A 27,443-nucleotide genomic window follows, 5' to 3' on the forward strand; every position below is an offset into this window, starting at 1 on the left:
GCAGAGAACTTTTTTATAATCTTGGAGTGGGAAAGATCTTTCTAAGTCTGACATAAAACCAAGGAGCCATAAAAAGAGATGATAGATTCCAATACTTAAGAATTAAAAAAAAATTCCTGTGGTAAAAACACCACGAGCAAAGTCAAAAGATGAATGACAAACTAGGAAGAATCATGTGCCCTTTATCAGCCAAAGGGCTAATTACCCACATCTACAAAGACCTGCAAATGAATGAGCAAAAAGCCAATCCCATCACAAAAAGGGCAAAAGATATAAAGGATACTTTACAGAAAGGAAAATGCAAATAAGTGAAACATGAAAAATGCCAAATCTAACTTACCATAAGGGAAATGCAAATTCAAACTATAGTAAGGTGCAATTTTTCACCCATCAGATTGGCAAAAGTCAAGAAATCACCTGATGCTTGATGGGCAAGCATGTGTTTGTGGGTGCTAACCAAACAAGGAGGCCATTTGGCAAGATCAAAATGATGCAAGTACGCATTCTTTGCCCAGAAAGTCCTCTTCCAGGTCACTGCCTGGCAAAGGACTGAAATACCTGGGATGTCAATGGGGCCCAGGAGCAGGGGACTGGCTAGATACCAAGGGCATCAGGGAGCATCCAGACCAGGAGCAGAAGCGAGTGAGGGACACCAGCCAGGAAGCTCTCGATGCACTCGGGGAGACGGAGCTCCGAGAGTTTTGTTAAGGTACAGAACAGAGGGTGTAGTAGGCGACTATTCGTGTTTAAAGAAAACGGAAAAAGAAAGGCATATGTATATTTATGTGCTTGAAATATCTCTAGAAAGATAGCAGGGAGACTTTCATTGTGTAATTTCATTGTGCCTTTTAAATTTTGAACCATATCAATGTATTGCATGGCCAAAAATTAATTAAAACAAAGCAAACAAAAAAAGAAGGATTCCTTAGAGTCTTAGATTCGAATGACAGAATTTTGGAAACAGAATAGACTTCCAGTCCCTGCTCAAATGCTTTGAGCTCCGGGGAACTCCCTCCCTCCTGGCACGGGCGGCTTCAGCCCTGGCTCAGCGCTGCCTGGAAGGACCTTGCTCCCGCTGAGATCTCTCAGGAGGGGGCGGAGGGGAGAGGAGGGCAGGACTGGCTCCCTGGGAGCCAGCACAGGCAAGGACGCTGGGATCTGACTCCCTGCATTGATCTGCCACCTCCGGCTGGCTCCATGGAGCTACAGGCCTCTCTACCAGGATCAAGCAGGAGTGACCTCACCTGCCGAGAGCCAGGCCGTGGCCCCAGGAGGTGACCACAGCATGTGCCAGCCCCACCCGGGGTCCAGCTGGTGCACTTCTTTCAAGTGCCAGCTTTGCAGCCAGGAGAAGAAAGTGCCTCACAGAGGGGACTGCAGAAGCCCAGGCAAGACCTCAGGGTAGAGTGACAAGCAGGACGAAGGAGGGAGGGGACCAAGGCTGCTTGCTGCTCTTCACCCCTCCAAGACTTCAGTCACCAGGGCTGACACCCAAGCTGACATCCAGACTGACTTCGGATGCCCCCCAGATGCTCACAGTCACCTCCCACTCCGTACAGCCCAACCCAAGCGCATCTGTCCCTCTTCCTTTTCCCGTTCCATGTCCCCTTTCTGGTTGGAAGTGAGCCACCCCTCGGAGTCACTCTGGATCCATCTCATGGGCTGTCTCTGGACATTTCTACCTCTTCCTAAACGACATGCCCATTCTGAGCCAGCCTCTGGAAAAAGAGATGACCCAGCCCTCTCCCCATGGCCCAGGTGCTCCTGGGAGGGAGGGGCTCTGCCTCGGTCAGCTTCGTACCACCTCTGCGCCCGGCGGGGCCTCGAGAAGAGCAGGCATCAGAAACGTACATCCAGCACATGAGTCAGAGACTAGCTCTGGAAGGTGTGGGGCCTGTCTCCTTTGGGCCCAGCCCTGAGTGGGCACTGGGCACAGGGAGATGGTCAAGGCCAACTCTGGCCTGCAAGGAGCACTTAGACAGGTGGGTCACAGTCAGAGAGCCAGATGGAAATTGACAACACAGGTGCTCAGACATGTGGCAGAGGCGGCTGCAGGAACTGGGGGAGCCCCAAGAGAAAAGCCTGTGTATGCAGGGGGGGTACCAAGGAAGGCGTCCAAAAGAGAGAGGAAGGGAGGGCAAGAGCAAAGGGCTAAAGGCAGAGAAGAGGCAGACATGCTGGAAGGGCCTGAGATGCCTCCCTCAGAAGCTGAGGGTGACCGTCCCTTGCAGGGGCTGGGAGATGTCGGCAGGGGCCAGATCATGCCGAGTGGGGAAGTTTGGGTCATCCTGGGAGCAGCAGGAGTGGTGGAAAGGCTTTAAGTTAGGAATGTCATCGCCAGATCAGGGTTTTCACAAGAGCTCATTGAAGGAGGAGGAGGAAGGTGAGACCCGGAGTAGGGCCAGCTAGAGGGTTGTGCTATAACAGGACCCATGAATCTGGTGGGGAATCTCATGGCTATGGGGCTGGGACCCTGGATCTTCCGCTTGTAAACTGGGAAACATTGGGCAAGTTACATAACCTCTTTGTACCTCAGTTTTACCAACTGCAAAATGGGATAATAACAGTACCTGCATCATAGGGCTGCTGTGAGGGTTAAATGAGTTAGTATAGGCCAGCTTGTGAGAACAGTTCTTGGCACAGAGTGAGCAATCAGCGTTAGCTACAAGAACAATTATAACCACGATGCAAGGGAGGTATGAGGCGTCGGGCGCTTCCTCTGCTGCCGCGGCCTCCCCTCCCCTCCCCTCTCCCAGCCCCAGCAGAGGCAGCCCTTACCTTGTGCAGCCAGTGCAGGTTCATCTGCTGTCCCACGGCAATGTGACATAGTGCCAGGACCTGGGGAGGGGCCCACGTGTGAGCAGAAGGCTTTGTCCATTCCCCAGACACCCTACTCCCCACTGCTGCTCCGGGCCTGACCCAGAGCGGAGTCAGTAAACGCTTCCTACAGGCAGTGCGAATGGCCCACCCTGCGCAGCCCAAGCCTGGCCTCCTCCCAGACTATTCCAGTGCTCTAGGCTCCTCCTTCTCTGGGATTTCCCTCTTAAGAGGTCACTGGGTCCTGCTACACTTGGGTCCAACTTGATTCATCAAATGTTTTGGGAATTCCAGGTCCCGGGATTCTGAAACAGACTTGAGCTCCGTCCCCAAGGAGCTCCTAGGCCAGCATGGGGATCGCCCAAGTCTCAGGGAGCAGGAACCCGGAGCCGAGGTTCCTGGAGGAGAAAGTCTGCAGTGGACCCTGATAGCCAGGATGGCCCTCACTGGGTTGGGGGGAAACATTCCAGGCAGGGGAAGCTGGAGAGACTGGCAAAAGCCAGATGACTTTCCACCTTGGGGGACCCTGGCTCAGAGGTACAGCTGCCCCAGAGGCCCCGGGCAAAGCCAGCCTCCCCCTTTAGACCAGGGAGGGCTCCTCCATCGGGAAGGCACAGGCCAAGTCTCCCTTCCCCTGGGAGCAGGTCACCTGCCCTCCAAGACAGCCCCGCGTACCAGGAGGCCCGCGATGTATGTGAAGGCAGCAGCTGTGGTCACGAGGATGGGCACGGGCCAGTCGCTCCAGTAGCCCATGCGGTTGTAGAGGTACCTGCCAGGGGGAGGAGGGGCAGGGGTCAGACTTCCACCGGCCACTCCCCGGCCCAGGAACCAGGATGGTGGTAGCCCTCATGCAGCTGGAGGACCACAGGCTGGGCTCAGCGACCAGGCGCTGCCCACCCAGGAACGACGCCCGCAGAACGTCGTACCTGCTCATGGCGGACACCTGGGGACCGAGAAATGCAAAGAAGAAAACAATTCCCCATAATTCAGCTGCCCAGAAGAAACCACTACCAAGGTCGTGCTGAATCGTCTTCCTGCGGGTTTCCCCTCATGACTCTGTATCGGTATAAACTGCAAAGCCGGCCCCCACTGCCACAGCACCGAGGCCAGAGCGCGGGCTTTGCAGCAGGCACACACGCTGGGTTCGAATCCCGCTCTGCCTCTCGCTGGCTCGTAGGACCTTGGGCAGGTGACGGGCTTCACTGCTTCTGAGATGCCATCGACTGTGCCTGTCAGCTCCATTGCAACGTTATCATGTGAAAACAGGGGGTCTTAGACTCAACTGTAATACCTGATTTCTCTGAGCTTCAGTCTGCTGCTCTGTAGGATGAAGATAAGAAGACAGGGCCTTTTGTAGGCCCTGTGAGGGGGAGGTGAGCCAAGGCACATGGTAGGCACTCAGTGAACTCCTCTCTGACACCAGCACTGGTACTCATGCCAGTAAGATCCCGAAGAAATGTGATTTTTTAAACAGCCGCGTGGTCTTCCATGGAATTCACATGTAGCCAACTGCCTACCAATGGCACTCAATAGTTTCCAACTGTTCACTATTATAAGTTAACACAAAAATGAAAATGTTGTACATTTCATTCTGTATTTCTGATTATTTCCTTAGGATAGATTCCTACAAATAGAATTATATGGTCAAAGGGAATACACTTTTTAAGCCTCCTGATAGATACTGCCGAGTTGCGCTCCAGAAATATTGAACCACTCACATCCCCCTTGTACAAGTGGGGAAACTGAGGCTCAGAGGAGGCAATAACTTCTCAAGGTCATTAGAGAATCCAAGTCAGCTTCAGCCTGCTCCATCTTGGCAAGGGGCCTTGGCAGGGGGCTGGGAGGGGACCCCAGCAGGACCTCCCGGGCATCTGCCCTCCCCCTCAGAGCCCAGGGGAAAATCTGCTGCCTGGAAGGTCACTGAGTGCACTCATCTCACTGCACAGTTGAGAAACTGAGGCCTAAAGAGGGGCAGGACTTGCTCCCAGTAGCCATTATTGAAGATGTTCTGGTCCCATTTGTCTCTCAAGTGTACTCCTTTTGGCAGGGAGCCCTCCTGGACAGCAACAGCCCAGACGGCCCTCCCTGCCTCTGCTGGTCCTGTGTAGAGCCCTGGCTCTGGCTCCCAGCCTCTTACTGTGTGAACCATCCCCAGGGACTCTCGCGACCATCAGGGCTGGGCCAGGGGCTCCTGAACCCCAGCACCAACTCCAAGAATCTGACGTGACAGGTTGATCCCCGGGTCCCAGGCAGGCCTTCTCTTCAGCCTCCCCAACAGGGCAGTCACCCATCCTCTGCTCGAGTCTCCAGTAACAGGGCGCTCACTCACTGGGCAAAGTGGGTAGCTCCACGGACATGACACAGTCAGCAGGCTCAAGTCCCCATCCCAGATCTGTCTGTATCTTGCTGTGTGACTTTGGAAAGGCTACTTAACCTTTCTGACCCTTGGTCTCCTCAGACTGTCCTCAATACATGTTTTTGGCACTAACACGTAGTGTGGCCGTGGATGAATCCTGTCCCTCCCTGCCCCAGTTTCCCCATCGGTACATGATGGGGTGGACCCAGTGATCTTCCAGGCAGCAGAACTGTCCAGGGTCTGCAGTCGAGGGCCAGCAGGGGATGCAGCCCATGCTTTGGACACCTGCGAAAATGAATAATTGATTTATCGCATTTAATAAAGGCCAGAGGCCACCTCTGAGACTCGGCTGGGGCTCTGGCTCATCTTGCCGGGCTGCTGCAGAGCAGGGGCAGGGCAGGGCAGGGCAGCACGTCCTTTATTGTGCTCGCTAGTAACAGAGGCACAGCCTGGTGCCACGCAGAGGAGAGTGGACCCAGCTCCATGAATGGAGTCTTAGGCTCATCACAGAATCCTGGAACCACAGCCCATCAGTAGCCCAGAGTCCTAGAAATCCCTGATTCTAACACCACAGCCACCTTCCAGCTGGAGAGTCGGTCTCCCAGGCAGCAGCCCTCGCGTTCAGGTGCAGCTGAGCCCTTCCACGTCTATCGTCTCCTTTCATCCTTGGAAAGGCCCGATGAGGTCAGAGTTACCCCATTTCACAGAAGAAGAAAGAGAGGCTCAGAGAGCACCAAAGACTTGTGCATGGTCATGCTGACCTAAACTTCTGATCAAATGGAAGGAGCGGCGATGGATGGGGCATGAGGAGGCTGGCTCCCATGCTCCGGCTCTGCCCCAACTGGCTGTATGACCTTGGGCCTCAGTTTCCACACCTCTCAGTGGAACCCTGGGACCTCTCCTCCTCCCGTGGCCTTCCACTGGTTAACAAAAGGCAGACAATGCAAGGGGATGAGGAAGAAACAGGCGCCCCTCCTGCACCCAGGTACCTGCCTCAGACAGCCCTGTCACCTGAGTTGCCCACAAGTGACCCTGAGCCATCCCAGAACCACAGCATCTGCCAGCCCTGCCCGGGGCCTGGGGCTACCTCCTCCACTGAGGCCTTGGTCTCTCTGGGGCTTGGATTTCTTTTCTACAAAGGGGGTGATCAGAGGCCCCAGCCCCAGGCTGAGCCCTGCCCCAGGTGTAGGTTCCTGTTTTCCACATTATTGGCACCGGGAAGGAGGACCCTGCATCGCCCCAGCAGGCTTTAGCTCCTGCTAAGCCTTTGTGTTTCGGGCCCCTCCACCTCTTCAGGAGCAGCCTGAATCACCTATGCAAACACCAGTGGGTCTCCAAGGAGCCCAGCAGCTGTAGTCCCCAGGTTCCAATCCCAGTCATCCTTCAAGGCCCGGTTTCCATGCCTCCTCCTCCAGGAAGCCTTCCATATGTCCCCAGCGGGACTCCCCTCAAGGCACGGATCTCTCTTTTTCTCTCCATCTCTCTTGCCAGCCTGTGATCCCTCACCTACGCCCCACCCTCATTTCCCACCCACAGTCTCACACCAGCCTCCCCACCAAAGCCTCGGAGGTGGGCAGGACAGAGGCTCAAAGGAGGTGGGCAGGACAGACAAGGCCACACAGAGAGCCGGTGGCAGGGCCTGGAGAGCCAACCTGGGAGAGAGGCTCAAATCCCAGCCCCCAGGTCCCAGCCACTGGATACCTGGGACCCAGGCCCCTCCTCCTTGCCCCGCCCCCACTCCACTCACCAGTTGAATTCGTCGTAGTCATTGTGGACTTCCCACCAGAAGTAGAGCCAGGTGAGTGTGAGGCCGAAGGTGAAGGTGAGGAGCAGGAACCAGAGGCGCTCCCACTGCAAGAGCACGGCAGGGAGCGGGTCACGTGGGGCGAGGGCCAGCTCCCAGGCTGCCTGCCACTGAAACGTCACCCCCCCCCACGTTGGTAGCCAAACCTGCCGCCCAAGAATGACTGCCGTCTGTGCACTGGGAGAAACTGAGGCTCAGAGAGGGGAAGTGACCTGTCCCACCTCACAGAGCCCCAAGTCACGAAACAGTGGGCAGCCTGGAGCAGGCCAGGGGTCCACCCCAGAGCTGTGCTCTGCTGCCGCGGCCTTTCCGGCGTGTGCCGGTGGCCCCATTCTGGCGAAGGCCCCCAGAAGCCAAGTCTGCCCCAAAGCTTCCGCGCGGGCGCAGTGATCTGCAGTCTGGGAAGTCCCGTCCCATACTCATTCCATCCTCACACGTGCCTACGAAGCAGGTCTGGTTCCTCCCTATCTCTGCCTCACGCTACTGATAGACATTGAGGCCCAGAGAGGCCAAGCAACTTGCCCAAGTCGCACTGCAAGTTAGCCGAGGATTAGGACCAGCGCCCTGGTCTCTGCATTTGAAGTGCAGTGTCTGCCGCCTCTACTGGGCGCTGGCCCTTCAGGGCGAGGCCGGGTCCCCCCCTCTGTCTCCAGCCGGGTGGGGGTGGGCTGTGGGGGGATGCCGACCCCACTGCTGCTGCTTCCTGAGGGGCAGGCTCAGAGGTCTGCAGGCGCTTCCGCCTGGGCCCTCCGGTTTGTCCCTGCTTTCATCTGTCCCCTTATCTCGGAAGCACAAGCTTGGAATATCCTGCAACCTGGGAAAGTGCTGAGATCATCAGAACAAACCGGCCCTTGAGGGGAGGTCAGTGTGGGGAGTGAACCAGACACCCTCCAGGGCTGGGAGTCAGGCATCCCCGCCTCTGGGCTCCCTGTGGCCCTGACCCCTGACACACATGACAGCCAGCCCAGAGCTATGGTTCTAACCAAGCCCTCTGCATGGGAGGCCCTTCTGGGTGTGGCCCCTGCCCTCCCCAGCTTCACCCCCCAACCAGATCCCTCAAGCTGGAAGGGCCACTGCCCCCCGGCGTGTTCCCTGGACATTCTCATTCACCTTTCATCAGCTCGCATGTCACCTCCTCTGTGCCTCTGACCAGAAGGCAGGTTCTGAGAGGGGCCCGGGTGAGGGGTGAGCCTCCGCCTAGAATGGGTCCCGTCCCAGGCAAGTAGCCTGGAGGTGGAGAACCCGCTGTGCGTACTGGGAAGCCATCCTGCCGCAAGGTGTGATGTGGGACCCAGCACTGACGGGAGACCACGGGTGTTGGGAGCGCCCATAGCAGCGTGGGGGCTGGTGGGTGCACCCAGGGCCATTGTTCTCGCTTGGCCAGATCCTCACAGTGGGGCAGGATGGGGCAGAAATGGGGGCTGCACCCCCACCCCCGGGGAACAGCCAGGGTGACAAGACTAGAACCGGCAGGTGGGTGAGACACCCAGGCATGGCAGGGATGGGGGCAGGGCCTAAGCAGCAAGGGACTATGAACCCCGTTATCAGAACTGCGGTGGGGGACTGGGATTGAGGTCCTGGGAGCTGGAAGCCACAGGGAGCCTGTAGATGGGGCCTCTTCAACCCAACTGCAGGGGGAGGGAGGCAGTGGGGGTCACTCTAAGAACAATCAGAGGAAACACCAACTGGCAGGGGCTGGAAGGAGGGGAGGAAGGGGAAGGTGAGGAACTGGCGGAGGAAGTGGCCTGTGGAGCGGCCGGCTCCGCTGATGAAGAGGCTCCAATGGCACTAATGGTCCCTGTCAGGGCTCGTTAGAGCAGAGAAAGGCCTGAGCAGCGCCATCTGCTCGAGCCAATCTGGCCCTGCTCTGGGGAGATGCAGAGCCGTGAGCACTGCCCTGACGTCCCTCCACGTGGAGAGGGCCCTCCCTCCTCTCTCACAGTCTGGCCGTGCTGCGATTGTTTATTTAGGGATATTTATCCCTGTCCCACCACATCCGGCTGAGTGAACAGTGCACTGCACCACACCAAGAAGTGCCACTCACGTCACCGTTGCCATAAATGTGCACATTTATTATGACAATTTTCTAGCACATGCTGGCCAGGTGTCCTGGGGAAGGGGCGCCTTTTGGGGATTTGCACAAAGGCTCAACACCAGTGACTACAGGTGAATCACAGAGGTCGCCAAGTAGGGGAGGAGGGGGGACAGGATTTGAACCAGTGTCCTGACAAACAGCAGTCCTCTGCAGGTCCCCTCGAGGGCCAGCCCTGGACAGCTCCCCTCAAACCCACCCTCATCCTCTGGGACCCCGTATGGCAATTCCAGGCCCAGCTTGGATTCCTCTCTTCCCTCTCTCTGGGGTCCACCCCCAGGCCAGACCTCTTGCTCCTTCAGGAAGCCTTTCCATCCTACACCCCCCAAAGGCCTCCCTTCTCTGACCATCCTGCACAGACTCTTGGCGCCCACCAACCTGGACCTCAATTTCCAAATTGTGGAGGTGGAAAGCGCATGGGTGCTGAAGGCCTGCTCTGCCACCTGCGCAAGTCAGCCAGCCCCGCTGAGCCTCGGGCCGCACACCTGCGAGTGGGAATGACAAGCCTGCCTCGGAGGGGCGCTGTTAAATGACCTTATGGGCTTCGAGTGGCACACAGTAGGTGCATACTGAAGGACAGTTCCCTGGGCTATGGGCTCCTTCAGGGCAGGAATGGCCTAAGCTATCTGTGTCCCCTAGGCCCAGCATCACACTGGGCATGAGGTGGTGCTCAGACACAGTACGAGAGACAGGAGGAGGTGTGCATGTGAGACAGGGTGATGCAGGGATGCTTCGGGGCCACCAGTGGATGGCGCTATCGTTCAAGCCCCAGACTCACCCTCAGGGAGCAGATCAAAGGCTGAGCCAGGCTGGGGTGAGGGCATAGCCATCTCCTGTTGGGCAATCTCTGAGCTGGTCCAGGCTGCAGCAGGCAGGGACCAAACAGGAAGGGGACAGCTGGGACAGCAGGTTGCCCTGGCCATGGATGGATGGAAAGCTCCACTCCCACTCCCAGAGGATGGAGGCCGTGGGCATCTGGCCCCACAAGCCCTGCCTTGTCTCCTCCCCATCCTTGTCTGAACACTCTGGGAAGATGAGCCCCTCCATTGTGATCTGGGCAAGGTGGGCCAGTGTCCCCAGAGGCCACTCCTCCTCTGCATTCCTTCCTGATGGTCGTGTCTCCTCACCCGCTCTGTCCTATCCTGTCCCTCCCAGCCCTGAGCCCTCTGCACTCAGAGAAAAGTGTGCAGAAAGAGCATGTGAGTGTGCAGAAACAGACACAGAGCATGGCTGCAGCCGCAAGACCAAGCCAGACACAGGAAGTGCAGGCACAGACGCTGGGGGGACGGCCCTGCTGCTGCCGCCTTTTGCCACTCGCCACAGGCCCCTGGTCGCCCCACACTGCGGCCTCAGGCCAGGATGCACACAGCTGCCCCTCCCACTACAGAGGCCCCACAGGGCACGGAGCACCTCCCCTGGGTCCCCAGACAGAACCTGGGGTCTCAACTCTGCAGTCGAAACAGCGGAGCAGGCACTGCCAGCCCCATCCTGGCAACATCACAGACTCACGTCACAGACTGCTCAGAGCCAGAGCTGTCTTGTCAACTCCTGGTCCCCTGCCTCTGCCCCCGGGGCAGAGACCTGCAGCCTCCAGGACAGCAGCTCACCCTGCTCTGCTCTGGTGGCTCCAGGTTCGCTCCCCCAGACACTGCGTGGTCCTCTGGACACAAAGTCCCTTCTGCAAGACCAGCAGCCCGACAGGGAGGCTGGCTTGGGGGATCTAGCAACACTCGGTTTGAATCCCAGACTGGCCACTCCTGGGTGACCCTGAGGAAGACATTGATCTTCTCTGAGCCCAGCTTTTGGCTCTGTAAAATGGGGACAGCAGTGTTCGCACGCTGCACTGACCTCTAAGACCTCACATGCAGGGTGTCTGGTTAGGCCCTTCCCTCTGCCCCTCCTGGAAGTGGAATGAAATCGGCCTCCTCCTCTGCTCCCTGCATCTGGCTCTGATACCACACAGAACACATGCAACCAAAGGGGAAGAAATATTGGGGTCAAATGACCAGGGAGGGGGGAATATAATAAAGAGCTAGATTTTAATCCCTGCCCTCCTCTCCACCGGCTGCGTGGCTACAGGCCAGTTGCTTAGGCCCTCCAACCTCAGCTTCCTCCTCTGTTCACAGGGATGACATCACCACCACCTCACAGGAGGGCTGCCAGGCCCCAGCACGATTACAGATGTAAGCCGTAAGTCACAAAATCCATGATCCTTCCTGTAATTATCATTTCGAGTTCGACAGCCCTTTAATTATGTGAAGACAGTGATCAAGCCTTTCCCCTCCCCCTGCTCTACCCCACATTTCTCCAGCTGCTGAGGACAGCCTGCCTGATCACCTGCCCCCAACCCAGGGTGGGTGCGTGGTCAGCTAGACGCAAAGGTCAGACCTGGCTCTGCAGGCTGCAGCCCCAGAAGCCGGAATCGCTGGAGGAAGAAGACCCTGGCGTGGAAGCTGCCCAATCCCACTCACAGGCTGCATCGCTGGCTGCAGAGAGCGGGCCCCTGTGTGAGCTCATCATGGCGTTTGGGAGGTATGCTAAGAGCCGCTTACCTGCTTCATCCCATCCTCCCCACAGCTCTGCAAGGCAGGTGGTACAGTCTGAGGAAACCCATGCTCAGAGTGGAAGTGACTTGCCCAAGGTCACAAGGGCAACCAGAATGGTGGAGCCACAGCTCACAGGTCTGGGTGCCTCCAGCATCCCCAACTGTCTCAAAGCAACAAGGGGCGGGACATGTAATTATCCTTGTCGGACCAGGCTCAGAGGGGCAGGGCCTTGCCCAAGGTCACACTTCGAGTCACAGGCAGTGCCACGGCAGGGACCCAGGAATTTCAGAGTTAGACAAGATTTCAAAGATCATCTTGACTCATCTTCTAAAGGTCCAATTAAGAAACAGTGAAAGTGAAATCCAAGTAAGGAGAATGGCCTGGAAACATGGACGCAGGATTAGGATATTAGTAAATTAGTGCAGAGATAATGTAGAATTCAACAGATGGTGCTGGGACATCCATTCAGTAAAAAAAAACAATTAGATGCCCACCTCACACCCCTTCCCAAACTAAATCCCAGTGCCTCTCTTGCACATCCTGGCCACCTCTCTCTTCCAGTCATTCTACACACACGCACTTTGCCCTTCTGCTGGGCCTTGGAGATTCGGAAATAAATCTTGGGCCACCCTGAGCCGTGACTGAGCAGCAGACAGGCGGTGCCAGTCCTGGCCGTGGGTGTGGGGAGTGGGGCAAGCACGGGCCGCTCGGGAGCTCAAAGCCCAGATCTTTCCTGCTGCCAGGAGGAGGGGTGGCCTAGAGGGCTTCCTGGAAGAGGAGACACCCGCAGCCAAGTGGGAGGAAAGGGCTTGCTGGGGGACAAGTCTGGGGAACCCCTATCCAGACAGAAGGAGGGGATAGAGGATGGGAAAGCACTGAGCAAGGCAGGTTTTGTTTTGGGGAACTGGCTTCATCTCTTAGGGGCTTATAAAAAGCTTCATATGAAACCTTCAAATAAAGTGTATAGTTTTTTTTATCATTTAACTTAATTTTGTTTATCATGCTTTTTGTATAAAAGTTCAAATCTTTTATATAATCAAATCTATCCGTCTTTTCCTTTATACATTTTGCCTTTGGTGTCGTGCTGAAGGAAGGTGGTGCAGATTATAGATTTAAGTCATGTTTTACACGGTGGTTTCTTGGTCTCGGTGTGTACACTTAACTCTGTAATCCACCCATCTATCTACAGCTCCGTGTGTCACGTGCATGGAGAGAGGTTTGAAAGCCTTATCTCTAAAGCAGGAAGACTAGAATTTCTTTTTCTTTACGTCTTTCCAAGTTGTTTGAATTTTCTCAACAAATGTGTGCTTTCTAAATAGGCAAAAAGTTTAAAAATAGAAAAAAATACATTTTAATCCATCTGGAATTTATTTTGGTGTGAGGTAAGAGGCAGGGATCTAATTTTACTTTCACCAAATGGATGCTTCAGCTGTCCCTATACCATTTGTGATACTTGCAATAATTTCCACATTCGTTTACCACTCGGTAAACTCTCCGACTTGTGTGGCTGTGTTTCCAGGTTTTCCAGTCTGTCCCAGGGCCGCCCTTTCCCCCCACATGCTGGCTCTGGCATGGTTCCTTCCTGCTTGGCCGGCCCTGCCCCCAGTGTCTCCCCTGTGGTCCCAGAGCCCAGCTGTGCCCTCAGCACAGCACAGTCCTGCAGAGACTGGGAGGGAGGGATTGAGGGGTTGAGGGGTGCCTACCCCTGAGTCTGCCACCCGCAGGCCAAATCTCGGACACCCCAGCTATTCTACCTTTGCCAAGTTCCAAATGGGAGGACTGATGCAAGGGAAAAGCCGGGGAAATGTCAGCTGGGATGGGTGCGGGGAGCCAGGAGGAAGAGATGGGCAGGCTCTGGCAGGATCACCCTGGCCCTGACCCAGGAGATTTGGGGGAGGGGGCAGCCCTGGGAGGTTTGAGAGATATTGCATTAGGGCCAAGCAGGGAAAGGGATTAGAATCCCCACCCCCAGCCAGCTCCTGACAGCCTAAGAGGCTGGATTTATTTTTCTGGGCTGCAGAGAGCCGGGCAATTAGGCCTCTGTCTGCCCTTGCTTCTGCTGGGGTGCACTCAGAGCGGTTCATTAGGCAGCAGGATGCAATCAGGCCCAGCCTGGAGCACCCTGTCTCTTTCCCCCATCCCTTGGGTTGCATAAGCCCCTCAAGAAGACACAGCAGAAAAGCTGAGGGGCCCCTACAAAGGACCATCCCAGAGAGCTCCAGAGAGCCCTGTCTGGGTCACAGGGTGGGTGGCCACAGCCGCCTCCCCTGCCAATGCCCCATTCTTGCTCCCTAATGCTCAAGGTGCTCACGGAGCTCAGCCACTCCCCTGGAGCCTGGTGTGGACGTGCCAGGTGCCCTCAGTGCTACTCTGTGAGGAGCTAGGTGGGGTGTGGGGGTTCCTGAAGGCAGGAGACAGCGTGGCTTTATTGCAGTGATAAATCCTCATCTCCCTGTGCTGCAACAAACTGGGGCTCTGCCGCCCTCCCCTCCCTCATGGATGTAATAATATCATCTCCTATTTTCTTATCCTCATAGCAACCCAGCAAGAGGTATTATCATCCCCATTTTAGAAGCAGGAAAAATAAAACTCTTCTCTCACCCCTGCTGGGTTGCTTTTCCTCAAAGCACCAGAGAAGAGAAAGGCACCACTTTGAAAGTTTGTAGGGTGGCACGTTTTCCCCAAGGTTGGAACAATGGTCTCTTCTGGTATAAGACAGCAGGCGCATTCGCATCCATTATCTAACTGGACCCTTGGGACATAGATTTGAACCTCCTTTTAACCCATAAGCACGCTGAGGCCCAGGGAGGGTCTGGGCCTCACCCCAGGTCACCCTCTGTCACTGGGAAGTAGGGTAGAGTTCAGGCTGCAGCTCCTTGCCCAGGAATGCCAGTTGTACCGACTGAATCCAGTTGCACCCTGGGCCCATCTCAAAGGCTGCTTTGCCCATGAAGCCCGCCCTGATTCCTGAGTGGGATCCATTCTTTCCAGCCCCCAATCCTTGACACAAACCTACCTGGTTGACAGGACAGGAAGTGGGCAGCCAGTTGGGAACCTCCCCTCTCCCTCCCTCTTGCGGCAGAATCCAATCCCAGCTCCAAGGGTGGTCCTACAGGTCCCACTGGCTGAGTCAGCACCCTGCCCTGCCAACCACAGCCGGGGCACAGGAGGCAGTGCCAAGAACGCCGCACTTGTCCGTCCACACGCGTATGCCTGCTTCCTCTGCAAGCTCATCCGGGTCCTGCCTCCCCACCTGGGCAGCAAGATGGCAGGCACGTTCCTGAACCGGCTTCCTCATTCATTCTGGAACGCATGCGCTCAATCGTCCTCGCAGCCGCTCACTTGGCAGACCTTGCCCGGGGACCTCCTCTGAGCCAGGCCCCTGGAGTGTGCGGGCCCAGGCTCTGCCCTAAAACACTAAGAGTCTAGTAGGAGACAGAGAAAAATCACAATCCATGTGGCTGCACAGGCCAAGGAGCTGCAGGAGCACAAGGAAGAGAGGAAAGGAGAGAGAGAGGGAGAGACGGAAGGAAGGAAGGAGGGAGGGAGGGAGAAAGGAAGGAAGGAGGGAGGGAGGGAGGAAGGAAGGAAGGAAGGAGGAAGGAAGGAAGAAAGGAAGGAGGGCTGACTTTTTGCAGGGTGGGGGTGGGGCATTTGCAAGGAGTCAGAGGCAGAGAGGAGAGAGCAAGGGCATTCCAGCCAGAGGGCTGGCAGGAGCAAAGACTTGGTGCCACGAAGGGTGGGGCTATCCTGGGAATGGGGAGAAGCCCGGCATGGCTGGCATGGAGGTGTAAAGGGCAAGGGGCAGAAGAGGTGGGGATGGATTTCCCACAGCAGGTGTCTTCCTGCCTGGCAGGGTGGCAGGAGTTGCTCCCATCACATCTCATCATAGGAAGCAGGCCACTGAGGCTAGGGAGGCTCATTTGTCGGTTCCACCCACCCCCACGGTGCTATTCCTGGGCTCTACTGAGACCACTCTCCTCTCACCTACTCCTGGGGTGCAGCAAGGTTTCCTATCTCCAGGAACGGCCTCCACCACCCAGGCTGGAAACCGTGGGGTGATGGGAGTCATCAGAGACTCCTTTCTCTCAATCTCAACACAGTCTGTTGATGACACGTGTCTCTGATTATTGGTGTCTCTGGAATCCCTCCCCTTGCATCCCCCCGCAGCCCCTGCCAGGCCTCAGCCTTTCCCCTCTGGCTCCCTGGCCCTCCCCACCTCCACTCAAGACCCTGGGATCATTTGCGATTTAACCACAGTGGTCCTTGCTTGGCCTGAGTCTGACTCCGGGCCGCCACCACCCAGGCTGAAGTCCAGGCTCCTCTGCACAGCTCCGAGGCCCCGGCCCACTTGACAACACACACACACACACACCCCTGCCACCCACTTGAGCCACACTGGGTGGAATTACTTTCAGTTCCCAAACACAAGGCACTCTCTTGTACCCACAGTTTCCCTTGCCTTGAGTACTTCCCCACTCTGGCGAGATGGGGCTAACCCTCTAGCAGGCCAGCTCAGGCAAGCTTTCCCATGCTGGGGTTTCCCTGGGCCTCTGAAGTGATCACCCTGGGTGGTCTGGGTGTGTCTGTTCCTGTCTGCTCCCCCACCAGCCTGGAAGCCCTTCAAGGCAGGGGAGAACTGGGTCTGATATACCTATGACCCCCGAACCCAGAGCAGGTAGCAGGGCAGGTTTGTTGATTGAATAAGTAACTCCCTGCACCCCAGACAAGACTGGTGTGGAATACGAGAGAGGGCACAGGCCTGGGCATGGAAGCAGGGGGCAGAGTGGGCTGTGCCTCAGACTCTCGGATTGAAGAAATCACTTACTGTTCCTGGAGCCCCATCTCTAGATGGGGGGATCAATTAAGATCATGCCAGCCTCCATGCCACACGTGTACTGTAGAAGTGCCAGACAGCTGACCGTCACAGTCTGTCTCATTCATGTCTCTGGCTGGGAAGTTCCTCCAGGCATCTGACCTATATCTCTCTTGCAACAGAGAAGCTGGTTTTGACACTGTGCTGCCTCCCGCAGACACACAGTCTTCAGGGAACCCGTGGGGATGGCCTGAGAACAGTCTTCTGTCCTACCAAGTCCTTAATTGGCAGTATTAGAGTAATGAGTCACAGACAACAACCAATTAATTATCCCCAGTTATGAAAAGCTCTGCTTCCCCTTCCTGGCTGTTGAGCCAGAAGCCTCCTGCTGCCAGACTCCTCCACTCCTCAGTGCTGGGGCAGGAGAAGAGGCCATGTCACCTCCTGCTTCCTTACACTGTCAAGTGTGTGTTCTGGGGGGCGGGGGCAGTGTGGGCCAAGGCTGGGAAGAGGTGGGGCTGTAGCAGGCTGGCAGGGCAGGAAGGGGGAGGCCAACATGGGTGGGGAGGTGGGAGCTCCTTCCTAAGCACCCCACCTACCCTCCGTACTTCCCAAGACCCACCTCATCATGGCAGGGCTGGATCCCAACCAGGGAATCCCTGAGGGTGCCTAGCCTGGCATTCAAGGACATTCCTTGTCTTGTCCCAAATAGTCCTGGTCCAGTTCTTCTTCTCACCCATCACGCAACTCCCCAAATCCTCCTCCCTGGGCCTCCTTTCTTCTCCTTCCAGCAAGCTCTCATCGAAACACACACACCTTCAACAAGCCGGGTGCTGGGGCTCGTGCCTGTAATCCCAACACTTTGGGAGGCTGAGGTGGGAGGATCGCTTGAGCCCAGGAGTTCAAGACCAGCCTGGGCAACATAGTGAGACCCCATCTCTACAAAAAATTTAAAAATTAGCTGGGCATGGTAGTGTACATCTGTAGTCCCAGCTACTCAGGAGGCTGAGCCAGAAGTGCTTGAGCCCAAGAGTTTGAGGCTGCAGTGAGCTATGATCACACCACTGCACTACTCCAGCCTGGGTGACACAGTGAGACCCCATCTTTAAAAAAAATAAAAAATAAAAAACCTAATAAAGCCACACATCCTCAGCACATGGCCTCTCCCCTAGCCTCCAGCCTCCTGAGGCTTGTGCAGCAAATCCATCCTGGGCTTTCCAGGGAGGGTTCTAAGCCTTGCAGGCACACAATGAAACATGCCCCATGGGCATGTTAAAACAATTAGCAGGGAAATGCATGTATGCATTTGTAAACCATTTGCTCCCTGCGTACAGTAGGTACTTAATGCACAGTAACTCTTACTTTTAGCCTCACACTTCATTTTCCAGCCCAAGGATGAGAATGAAATGCCTCTGTGACTCACCCACCTGTCTGTCACCCCATTTCACAGATAGACCCTGGGAGGTCGGGCTTCACAGAAGCACTTGAACCCAGGCTTCTCTGAGTCGGGAGCTGCAGGGGAAGAGTCCCCAGAGGAAGAAGAGGTGAGAATGAGGAGAGGCCCAGGCCCAGGCCCTCCACCACCCCCAAGCCCGCTGCTCTCCTCTCCCTACCAGCATCTATTTGTTTAGCAAAGGTTACGGAGTTCCCTGCTCTGCACAGCCCTGTCTTTGAGAAACCAGGTCGCTCTTCTTTCACTGTGCCAGGCCAGAGAGCCCAGCCGTCACTGCCACAGGGAGCTGGGGAGAGAGAAAGGGTGAGGGCAGACGCTGGGAGCCCAGGAAGTGGGAGGAGAAGGGGGCGGGAGCTGGGTGAGTGAGTGGGGGAGAACAGGGCGGGGAAGCGGGGAGCAGGCAGTGTTCATCTTCAGCTGGGTTTGGGGTCACCTGAGGTAAGCTCAGCCATTTCTGCAGAGGCACTGCCACCGAGAGCTGCTGCAAAGCCCTGTCCCCTCTCCCAGCCAGGCTCGTGGCCCCCCACTACCCCTCCAGACCCGTGCGCTAGACCCTGGCCTTGCAGGGCCCACCCTGCTCTGGTTCCCAGTCAGCTCAAAACCAGACCTGGCTCACCTTCTGTGGGCTGCAGCCAAGACCTGTCACCTCCTGACTCCCTGGCCTAGGACTGGCTGGCCCTGGGCCCACCAAGGGAGTGAGACATCCTGGGAGATACGCCTTCCTCCGCATCTGCCCTGATGGCCAAGGGGCCTTCTGCCTAGCACCCCAGCCATCCTTCTCCTCCCTGTGGCCTCAGTGTCTCCACACCCCCATCCCCACCAGTGGCTGCTGGACCTGTACCCTCAGGTCCAGATCTGGGCCCTGCCCCTCGCAGCTATGTGACCTTGGCCCAGTCACTCCTGCCCCTGGCTTCCATTTGCCCATCATGGCTCACAGCTCGTTGGGAGGAACACGAGTGCCAAGTGTCAGTGCCCAGCACAGAGCGGGCTCACAGAACACACGGCGTCCCGGCCACCGCTGAGCTCCTGCCTTTCGGCACACAGGAGGGCCAGGGCAAGGGAGGCCTGCTGCCTGCCCCGTGGAGAATAGAGCAGGGGGCAAAGCAAAGGAATTCTGAAGTCACGAACCCAGCCCTTCTCCCATTCCAGAGACAGAGAAGCCGAGGCTCGGGCATCCGGAATGACTTGTCTCAATGGTTAGTCACAGCTGGCACTGTGCTGGTCACCTAACACCCCTCATCTCCTGGGTCAGCCCAGTGGCTCCTTGAGAGGGCGGTGTTAGCCCCTCCAGCTCACAGGCGAGGGAGCTCACAGGCAACCAAGCAGGTGCCATTGGAGCTTAAGTCCCCCTGGCCCCAGAGCCCATGGCCTGCACCCTGTGGGGGATCCTGTGTCCACAGGAGAGGCTGTAACACATGGTGCCCAAAGGGCTCCCTGGAAGAGGCTTGGGGTAGAGACTGGGCCCCCGGGGCCTTGTATGGCCCGTCCTCCTTGGCCTCAGTTTGGCCACGTTGCTCCTCTGTGCTGGGAGTGGGGACACGGCAACGAATCAGGCCTGGTGCCCACCCTGGTGGTTCCTGCTTCTCACCATTTAGGGGTCAGCAACCTAGGCTCCGTCCCCCACCAGCATAGGCAGAGGAGGACAGACAGGTGGACAAGCTTCTCCGGCCACCCCCTCCGGACAGCCCGGCCTCCTGGGCCTCCAACCTCAGCTGCGACCCCTTGACGACTCCAGCCTGTTTTGGGGCTGGCTGAATTTGGAGGCTGTCTGCTTTGTTCAGACAAGCAGGAGGGAGGAGGAAAGTTTTCCCCAGACAGCAAAGCTTTTAGATAAACACCACATAAGAATTGGGTTCCTTCAGAGAAGAAACCAGATCCACCGGCTGACAGCGCCCCAGGGACGACGCGGCTTGGGGAGTGCAGCTCAGGTCTGGCCTGGGAGCCCGCGCTGACGCTGGCGCTGACGGAGAGCACCTGCTGCCAGCCCTGGCAGGCCTGCAGCTCAGGTGACGGCCCCGCTGCCAGGCCGTGGCCCTGCCAGCTCCCAGGCTCCAGGATGGCCGGGCCCACCTCCTCACCCTCTCCTCCACCGCCCGGCCAGGAAGCTGAGAACTGCTCACCTGGGGGTGACCTCTCCCTCCTGGAGCGCCCCTCCCAGCCCAGACCTCGGGAGCAGCCCAGCCCCCCACGGTCAGAGGGTGAGGGGATGCGCTCCTTCCTCGCCCCCCTGGTCAGATGGATTCAGGAATGTAAAATGGACTCCATTTTACAGAGAGAGAAACTGAAGCCCAGAAAGGTCTTTGACCTGGCCAGCGCCACACAGAAGAGACAGCACTAAGACCCCTCCGAGAGCCCCTCAGGCTCACTAGGGAGCACTGCGTCCCTTTGGCCCGGTCCCAGGGTGGCTCACCGGTGTGGTGTCATCGTGGGAGCGCTGGTAGCGCTTCCAGCGGCAGCCGTAGATGCCCGTGAGGCAGGAGAGGCACAGCTGTGGCTCGTAGTACTGCAGGGGCTGGTGTCTCACCATGCTCGTGCCCGCGGCCCTGGCGCCCAGCCCTCAGGCGCCCATGGAGGCCCCCGGCTGCTCCTGTGGGAGGAAGCGCAGGGCTGTGAGGCAGGGGAAGAAGTCATTGCAGCCCAGGCCAGGGTGGGTCATCCCTGCTCAAACCGCTGCAGTGGGTCCGGGTCTCACCTGGAATCACAGGCCCACCCTGCAGGTCCCCAAGGACTTGACCCCTGCCTCCTCCTACCCATGACCTTATCCTCCCTATGCTTTCCCCTCCAGCCGCACTGACCTCCTTCATGTTCTTCACCCTTGCCTGGCATGCAGCTGTTTCTTCTGCCTGGCATGCTCTTCCCTTAGAAACCTGCATGGCTCCCTCTTTCCCATCCTCTCCTCAGGTCTTTGCCCAAATGTTCTTTTCTCAATGAGGCTTTCCCAGATCGCCTTCTGTAAAACTGCACCCTCTTCCCACATTCCTTCAGATCCCTCTCACATTCTCAGCTTTATTTTCTCAATTATGTTCTTAAATATAACTTATTTTGTTTCTTGTCTGCCTACCCCACTATAATGTAATTTGCATGAAGAAAAGGATTTTTGTCTGTTTTATTCTCTGATGTATCCTCAGTAACTAGAAGTGCCTAGTACACAGACTCTCAAAATAAACATTTTAAAACAATTATCGTAAAAGCCGACGGTATTGAACACATAAAATATACCAGGCACTGCATGAACACTTTACATTTCCTGTTCCATCTCATCATCACAATCACACGAAGTGGCACGTACCGTGTCCTAAACCCACTTGACAGTTCAACAAACTGAGGCTCAGAGAGAGGAAGGGGCAATGCCCGGCCTGCAGCCACTTAGCCGGGTGTGGTTGATCTAGGAATCTGCTCCAGTGTTCCAAAGTGTCCATTCATCCGGGCACCTGGAGCCCCAGCCTGGTGGGGTCTGCGGGAGAGTGGTGCAGCAACAGCAGCTTGAATTGTCACCGCCAGGGGCACCTGCCCCAGCCTGTCTGGTGCCCTGGAGATACCTGCAGAGGACTCAGCCTCCTGGGCCCGTGTTGGTCAAGTGTGACCAGGTGGCAATTGGCTCGGGGCACCTGACACACTCTGAATATCGGTAGAACCTGATCGTCACCACCATTACGAGGTAGTTATTGTCATTATTCCATTTTGCAGAGGAGGAACCTGGGGCCCAGAGCAGAAAAATCATTCGCACAGAGGTGCACAGCTACTCCGAGGTGTCAGGACTCAACCCCGGGTCTGTGGGACTCCAGAAACTCGAAGTCCTGTGTTCTGTACTAGGACCTGTCCTGGGCCCTGGAGACAATCTGAGCAGGACACAGTGACCTGTCCCCCTCAGGGGACCACCAGGTACTGCTCTAAGCACCTTCCGTGCATTCGCTCTAACAGTGACCCTATGAAGTATTACCATTTTTAAAATTGAGATATAATTTACATGCCATAAAATTCACCGTTTTAAAGTATACATTTCAGTATTTAATATACAGTATTCAATCTTTTGTATATTCACAAAGTTATATAACCTTCACCACTATCTAATTCCAAACCATTTTCATCAGCCTCACAAAATCCCCCACATGCATTAGCAGTCCCTCCCCCATCGCCGTAGCCCCGCCCCCCAGCCCTTGGCAACCACTAATCTACTTTCTGTGTCTACAGATATGCCTGCTCTAGAGATTTCATATAAATGGAATCATATAGCATGTGGCCTTTTGTGTCTTCTTTCACTTAGCACGATGTTTTCAAGGCCCATCCACGCTGTAGCATACATCAGTACTTCATTCCTTCTTATCGCTGAATGATATTCAATTGCATGGGTACACCATATTGTGTTTACCCATTCATCAGCTCATAGACATTCGAGTAGTTACCACTTTTTGGTTGTTATGAATAATGCTTCTATGAATGAGTTTTTGTGTGAGGACATGTTTTCATTTCTCTTGGGTACATACTTTGGGGTAGAATTGCTCAGTCATATGATCTGTTCTGTTTAACCTTTTGAGGACCTGCCAAACTATTTTCCAAAGTGGCTGTGTCATTTTACATTTCCAAAGTATTATCATTATCTTCTCATTTTATAGATGAGAAATCTGAAGCACAGAAAGGTTTAGCCACTTACCAAAGGTCACACAGCAAGGCCAGAATTCATACCTAGGCAGTCTCATTCCAGAGGTCATGCACTAACCCAGGAGGTGGCAAACTGTAGCCCACGGGCCTGCCAAATCCGACCTATCACCTATTTTTGTGCAGCCCACAAGCTAAGAATAGTCTTTACATTTTTAAATGGTTGCGGAAAAAAACACCAAAAATATCTTGCTACACATAAAAATTATATGAAAGTCGAATTTTGGTGTTTATAAATAAAGTTTCACTGGGCACGGCCACACTCATTCATTTATGTATTGTCTGTGACTGCTTTAACTGTAGCTGCAGAGCTGAGTGGTTGCCACAGAGACCATATGGCCTACAAAGCCGAAAATGCTTACTGTCTGGCCCTTTCGAGGGAAAGTTTGCAGATTCCGGCAACCATCACAGTGAGCTCGTATCGTTACGTGTGGTTCACGACAGAGGGAGGACAGGGGGCTCTGGGCACTGGCAAGGGTGCAGGGAGGTCACAGCATGCCTCCTGGGGCCAGTGAGTCGAGGCCTTGAGATGAGCTCCTAAAATGCCACTCTCTAGTGCCCAGGGCTGCACTGGAGGGGCACGCTGGCCTTCAGGCCCACTCACTTCTCCCACCTCTGGGCGTCACTCAGGGCCTCTGCCTATCCCTCCACCCGCTCCCCCCAACACCACTGCCAGATGCTAATCTAACCTCAGCACAGGGGTTACAGCTCCCGTCTGAGGGGGAGCATGCTTCAGGGGCTTGCTGGGAATCCCGAAGGGCCCAGGGCCTGCTGGGTGCTGCGAAGTGTCCGGTGCAGCCTCTGTCCCAGGGAGCCCTGGGGAGGCTTGTGGAATATGGAGCAGCCGCTGGGGGCCCTCTGAGCCAAGCCAAGCCAAGCCCAGGTGAAAGGATGGGGTGGGGACACCGCTGCACTTGGCTTAGCTCCGTGGGGCTGGGAGGCTGGGGGGTGGGGGCTGGTGGGGGGGTGCTCTCAGCTTTACTATGCTCCAAAAGATTTGGGGAGCTTTGTGTGCCCACATATGCACTCCCACATTCACAGCCTTCTGGAGAGGGTAGAGGGCCAAAGTCCACAGCCAGGGAGCCTGATCTCGCCCTGTGCACCCCCCGGACTAGGACCTCTGCAGCCCCGGCAGCCACCACCTCTGCCCCACCTCTCCAGGAAGCGAGGAGGCCGCTGAGATGCAGGAAGAAGCCTGGAGTCATCCTGCCGTGGCCACTGACTTGCTCTGTGGTTGGGGACACTCAGGCTCTGCCCTGCGCCTTGGTTTCTGCCTGTGAAAGCCTTTGCCTTGACCTCTACAGAACCCATGATTGGGGGCAGGGAGGACGAGCGGCCAGGAGGGCGCATCCTCAGTGACTGAGGTGGCAGGCGGACGTCCTGCAAGCAGGAGGCCACACCACGTTCCCCTGCCTGCACCTTTCTTTTTCAGGCCTCCAGCCCTGGGGCTGGTTCCCACATGGTCTCTGCCTGCCCCTCCCCGCCACCACTGCGCACACAGTCGACTCAGGAATGGAAATTCCACCTCAAACCTGGAAAAGAGGGAAGTAGAACCTTGTGCGTCACATCTCGGCCCAGGACTCAGCTGACTCTGGCTCTTGGAGTCTCCTCTCCCCCAGGTGAACTTTCATCCTGCCCGGAACAGTAGGGGCTTCTTTGAGGTGCAAACCTCTTCTCTTTCCTCTGTGTGTTCTCCGGCTGTGGCCATCTCATCCACTCCCACGGCTTTAGTTACCAGGCACTGCCAAGGCCACCCAGTCTCTGCCTCTGATCCAGATAGCGGGCGGCTCCTGGCTGTCTCCAGGGCTGTCACCCAGGCCCTGCAGGCCCAGCTAGGCCACACTGACCTCCTCATTACCCCCAACCTGCTTCTAACACCCCTTGAGGCACTTTTCTCACCATCCCCACAGCAACTCTCCTGGTCCAGGCTCATCTCTCCCCTCGCCAGGGAATCCTTCGGACTCCCTGCTGTCAGTCCTGTCCCTCCAATCCAAACTGTCACCTGCAGCCAGAGTGAACTTTTTGTGTAAGAGACAAGGTCTCACTCTGTCACCCAGGCTGGAGTGCAGTGGTGTCATCCTCGCTCACTGCAACCTCAAGCTCCTGGGCTCAAGTGATCCTCCTGCCTCAGCCTCCCGGGTAGCTGAGACTATAGCTGTGCACCACCACGACTGGCTAATTTTTAATGAAAATTCTGTAGACATACGGTCTTGCTATGGTGCCTGGTCTCAAACTCCTGGCCTCAAATGATCTTCCTGCCTCAGCTTCCCAAAGTGCTGAGATTACAAGCCTGATCCACTGTGGCCCAGAGTGAATTTTTTGAAAGGCAAATGACCAGGATCTGACCCCAACTGCTCCCCCAGCCTCTCCTCCCCAGAGCTTGCTGTCCCTTCAGCTGGTCAACACCTCCTGATTCTCCGAGTCCCCGCTCAGATGTTACCTCCTCCGGGGAGCCTCCCTGGCCCCCAGGCCTAGTTAGAGGTCTCCCCAGCCTCCTGCAGCCCTGCATGTCCCTCACCCGTACCTGGGCACACCAGGTGAGCACTGCTGACATGCCTGTGTCCCCCATGGGATCACCTGAGTTAATCCCCTGTCCCTAGTGACCAGCACAGGGCAGAAGAGGAGGTACTAGGGACTTTCTGGACTATACTTCAGAGAAGTACCCAGACGTTCTGTTAACAGAGACGCACTGATCACACACTGGGCAGCTGGGACAAGCACGCAGAAATGGACTCTGCCCATCCTCCCCCACCAGCCCATCACCACCTCTCCCCTTCCTGCAGGGCTAATGGCATCACTTAGGACCAATCGATTTCTCCAAGCCACGCCCCTGGGCTGCTGATACCAGCCAAGTTCCCAAGAAATCTCCTGCCAAGAGCCACTGCTGGCTCTGGGACAAGAGAAGGCTCTCACCTCTGCGCCTGATGTTCAAGGCCCCTCCCCAGCCCAAAGTCCCACTTTCTGTCTGAATTCCTGGCCCCTGCCATGAACTTCCACAGCCTCCTGTTTGCACAGAGAAAGGCCTTCCAAGAGTCCATGCCTGAGGTGGAGTAAATGCCCACTATGAGCGGAGGCAGGATGCTGGGGACACACACACGCCTCCAGGGTCCTCTCCCATCCTGACATCCTGGAACGCACCCGCCCCACTTCCCTGCTCCTCCTCCCTCCCTCCACTGCCAGCCGCCAGACGCTCACTGCCCCCAGCCTGCGCTGCTTCTGGCCCCAAGTCCACTCTCCTTCCTGAGAGCAGTGTGCTGGGGTTCCAGCCTGGCCTCTCGCAACTGACTCGTTACATGACTTCAGACAGGTCACCAGCTCTCCCTAAGCCTTACTTCACCCATCTGAGAAATGGGAGCAGGATGGGGTGACACCCGAAAGTGCCCAGGTCTGCAATAAAAAGGAATAAAACATTGAGGCATAAATGAATCTTGAAACACAAATGAGTCTTGAAAACATGCTATGTGAAAGAAGCGGTCACAAAAGGCCACATATTATATGATTCCATTTATAAGAAATGTCCAGAATGGGCAAATATAGAGACAGCAAGTAGATTGGTGAATGGCAGGGATGAGGAGGGTGAGGGGGAAAGGGGGAGTGGCTGCTAGTGGGTATGGACTTTCCTTCTGGGGTGACGGAAATGCTCTGGAATGAGATAGTGGCGATGGTTGCACAACCCTGTGAATACACTAAAAACCACTGAATTGTGCACTTTAAATGGATGAACAGTGTGGTATGTGAATTTTATCTCAATAAAACTGTTAACCATTTTTCAAAAGTGCCCAGGTCCTGAAGTCACTCGAAGGTCATCTGCACTAGTTGTGGAGGTGCTGCAAGGCCGGCAACACCTGCAGCGGAGACGACAGTGGGCCCCTCCACTCCCACCCAGGCTCGGGTCCCCAGAGTCCTCAGATTCCAGAAACTACTCTATTCCCTTCCAAGGAACTCTTCTGCTCAAATCAACCTGATTGTTTCTGTTGTTCACAACCAAAAACCTTGATGGGTATGAGGATGTTCACTGTGTCCCCAGCTTTTGGTAGGTTTTAAGCACCACATGTTCAAGAAATGGCTGAACCAACAAAAGCACAGCGTTGTCACAACAGTTACTTTACTGTTCGTTGTGCCACCCCTGGCTGCTGGGTGCAGGTGCCGTGGGCACCACGGTGCTATGGGGCATGGCTGGGCCTGTGCTGGGCACTGCATGTGTATTATGTCCAGATGACAGCCTTCCAGCGCAGAGACCAACAGTCTTACTTGACAGATTAAAAACGTGAGCCCGGTCGGGCGCGGTGGCTCACGCCTGTAATCCTAGCACTCTGGGAGGCTGAGGTGGGCGGATTGTTTGAGCTCAGGAGTTCGAAACCAGCCTGAGCAAGAGCGAGACCCCGTCTCTACTAAAAATAGAAAGAAATTAGCCGGACAACTAAAAATATATAGAAAAAATTAGCCGGGCATGGTGGCACATGCCTGTAGTCCCAGCTACTTGGGAGGCTGAGGCAGGAGGATTGCTTGAGCCCAGGAGTTTGAGGTTGCTGTGAGCTAGGCTGACGCCACGGCACTCTAGCCCAGGCAACACAGTGAGACTGTCTCAAAAAAAAAAACGTGAGCCCGAGTGAATGATCAAACAAACTGTGCTGCATGCATACAATGGAATATTATCCAGCAATAAAAAGAAATGAGCTATCAAGCTACAAAAACAAATGAAGGGAACATGAAAGCATATTGCTATGTGACAGAAGCCAATCAGAAAAGGCTACAACACTGAACAATTCCTCCTAAATACCATTCTGGAAAAGGCAAAACTATGGAGGTTGCTATGCATTTGTCAAACCCCACAGAATGTGCCGCACAGAGAGTGAACCCTAATGTGAATAACGACTTTTAATAATTACATTAAAAGTTAATT

General features: G+C 55.7%; 1 protein-coding gene across 1 annotated transcript in view; it reads right to left on the reverse strand.

Annotated features, from left to right (window-relative positions):
* GDPD5 (glycerophosphodiester phosphodiesterase domain containing 5) overlaps positions 1–27,443 on the reverse strand; it is an 83,922-nt gene that overhangs the window by 19,569 nt on the left and 36,910 nt on the right. Inside the window, exons 3-6 of the mRNA XM_012645619.1 lie at positions 20,295–20,471; positions 6,921–7,024; positions 3,493–3,586; positions 2,779–2,838 (exon numbers count right to left, since the gene is read on the reverse strand). Of these exons, the coding sequence (XP_012501073.1) occupies positions 2,779–2,838; positions 3,493–3,586; positions 6,921–7,024; positions 20,295–20,411 (375 nt within the window). The 5' untranslated portion in view covers positions 20,412–20,471. The remainder of the gene's footprint in view (positions 1–2,778; positions 2,839–3,492; positions 3,587–6,920; positions 7,025–20,294; positions 20,472–27,443) is intronic.

The sequence above is a fragment of the Propithecus coquereli genome, unplaced genomic scaffold (genome assembly GCF_000956105.1).
Source record: "Propithecus coquereli isolate 6110/MARCELLA unplaced genomic scaffold, Pcoq_1.0 Scaffold235, whole genome shotgun sequence".
Taxonomy (NCBI): domain Eukaryota; kingdom Metazoa; phylum Chordata; class Mammalia; order Primates; family Indriidae; genus Propithecus; species Propithecus coquereli.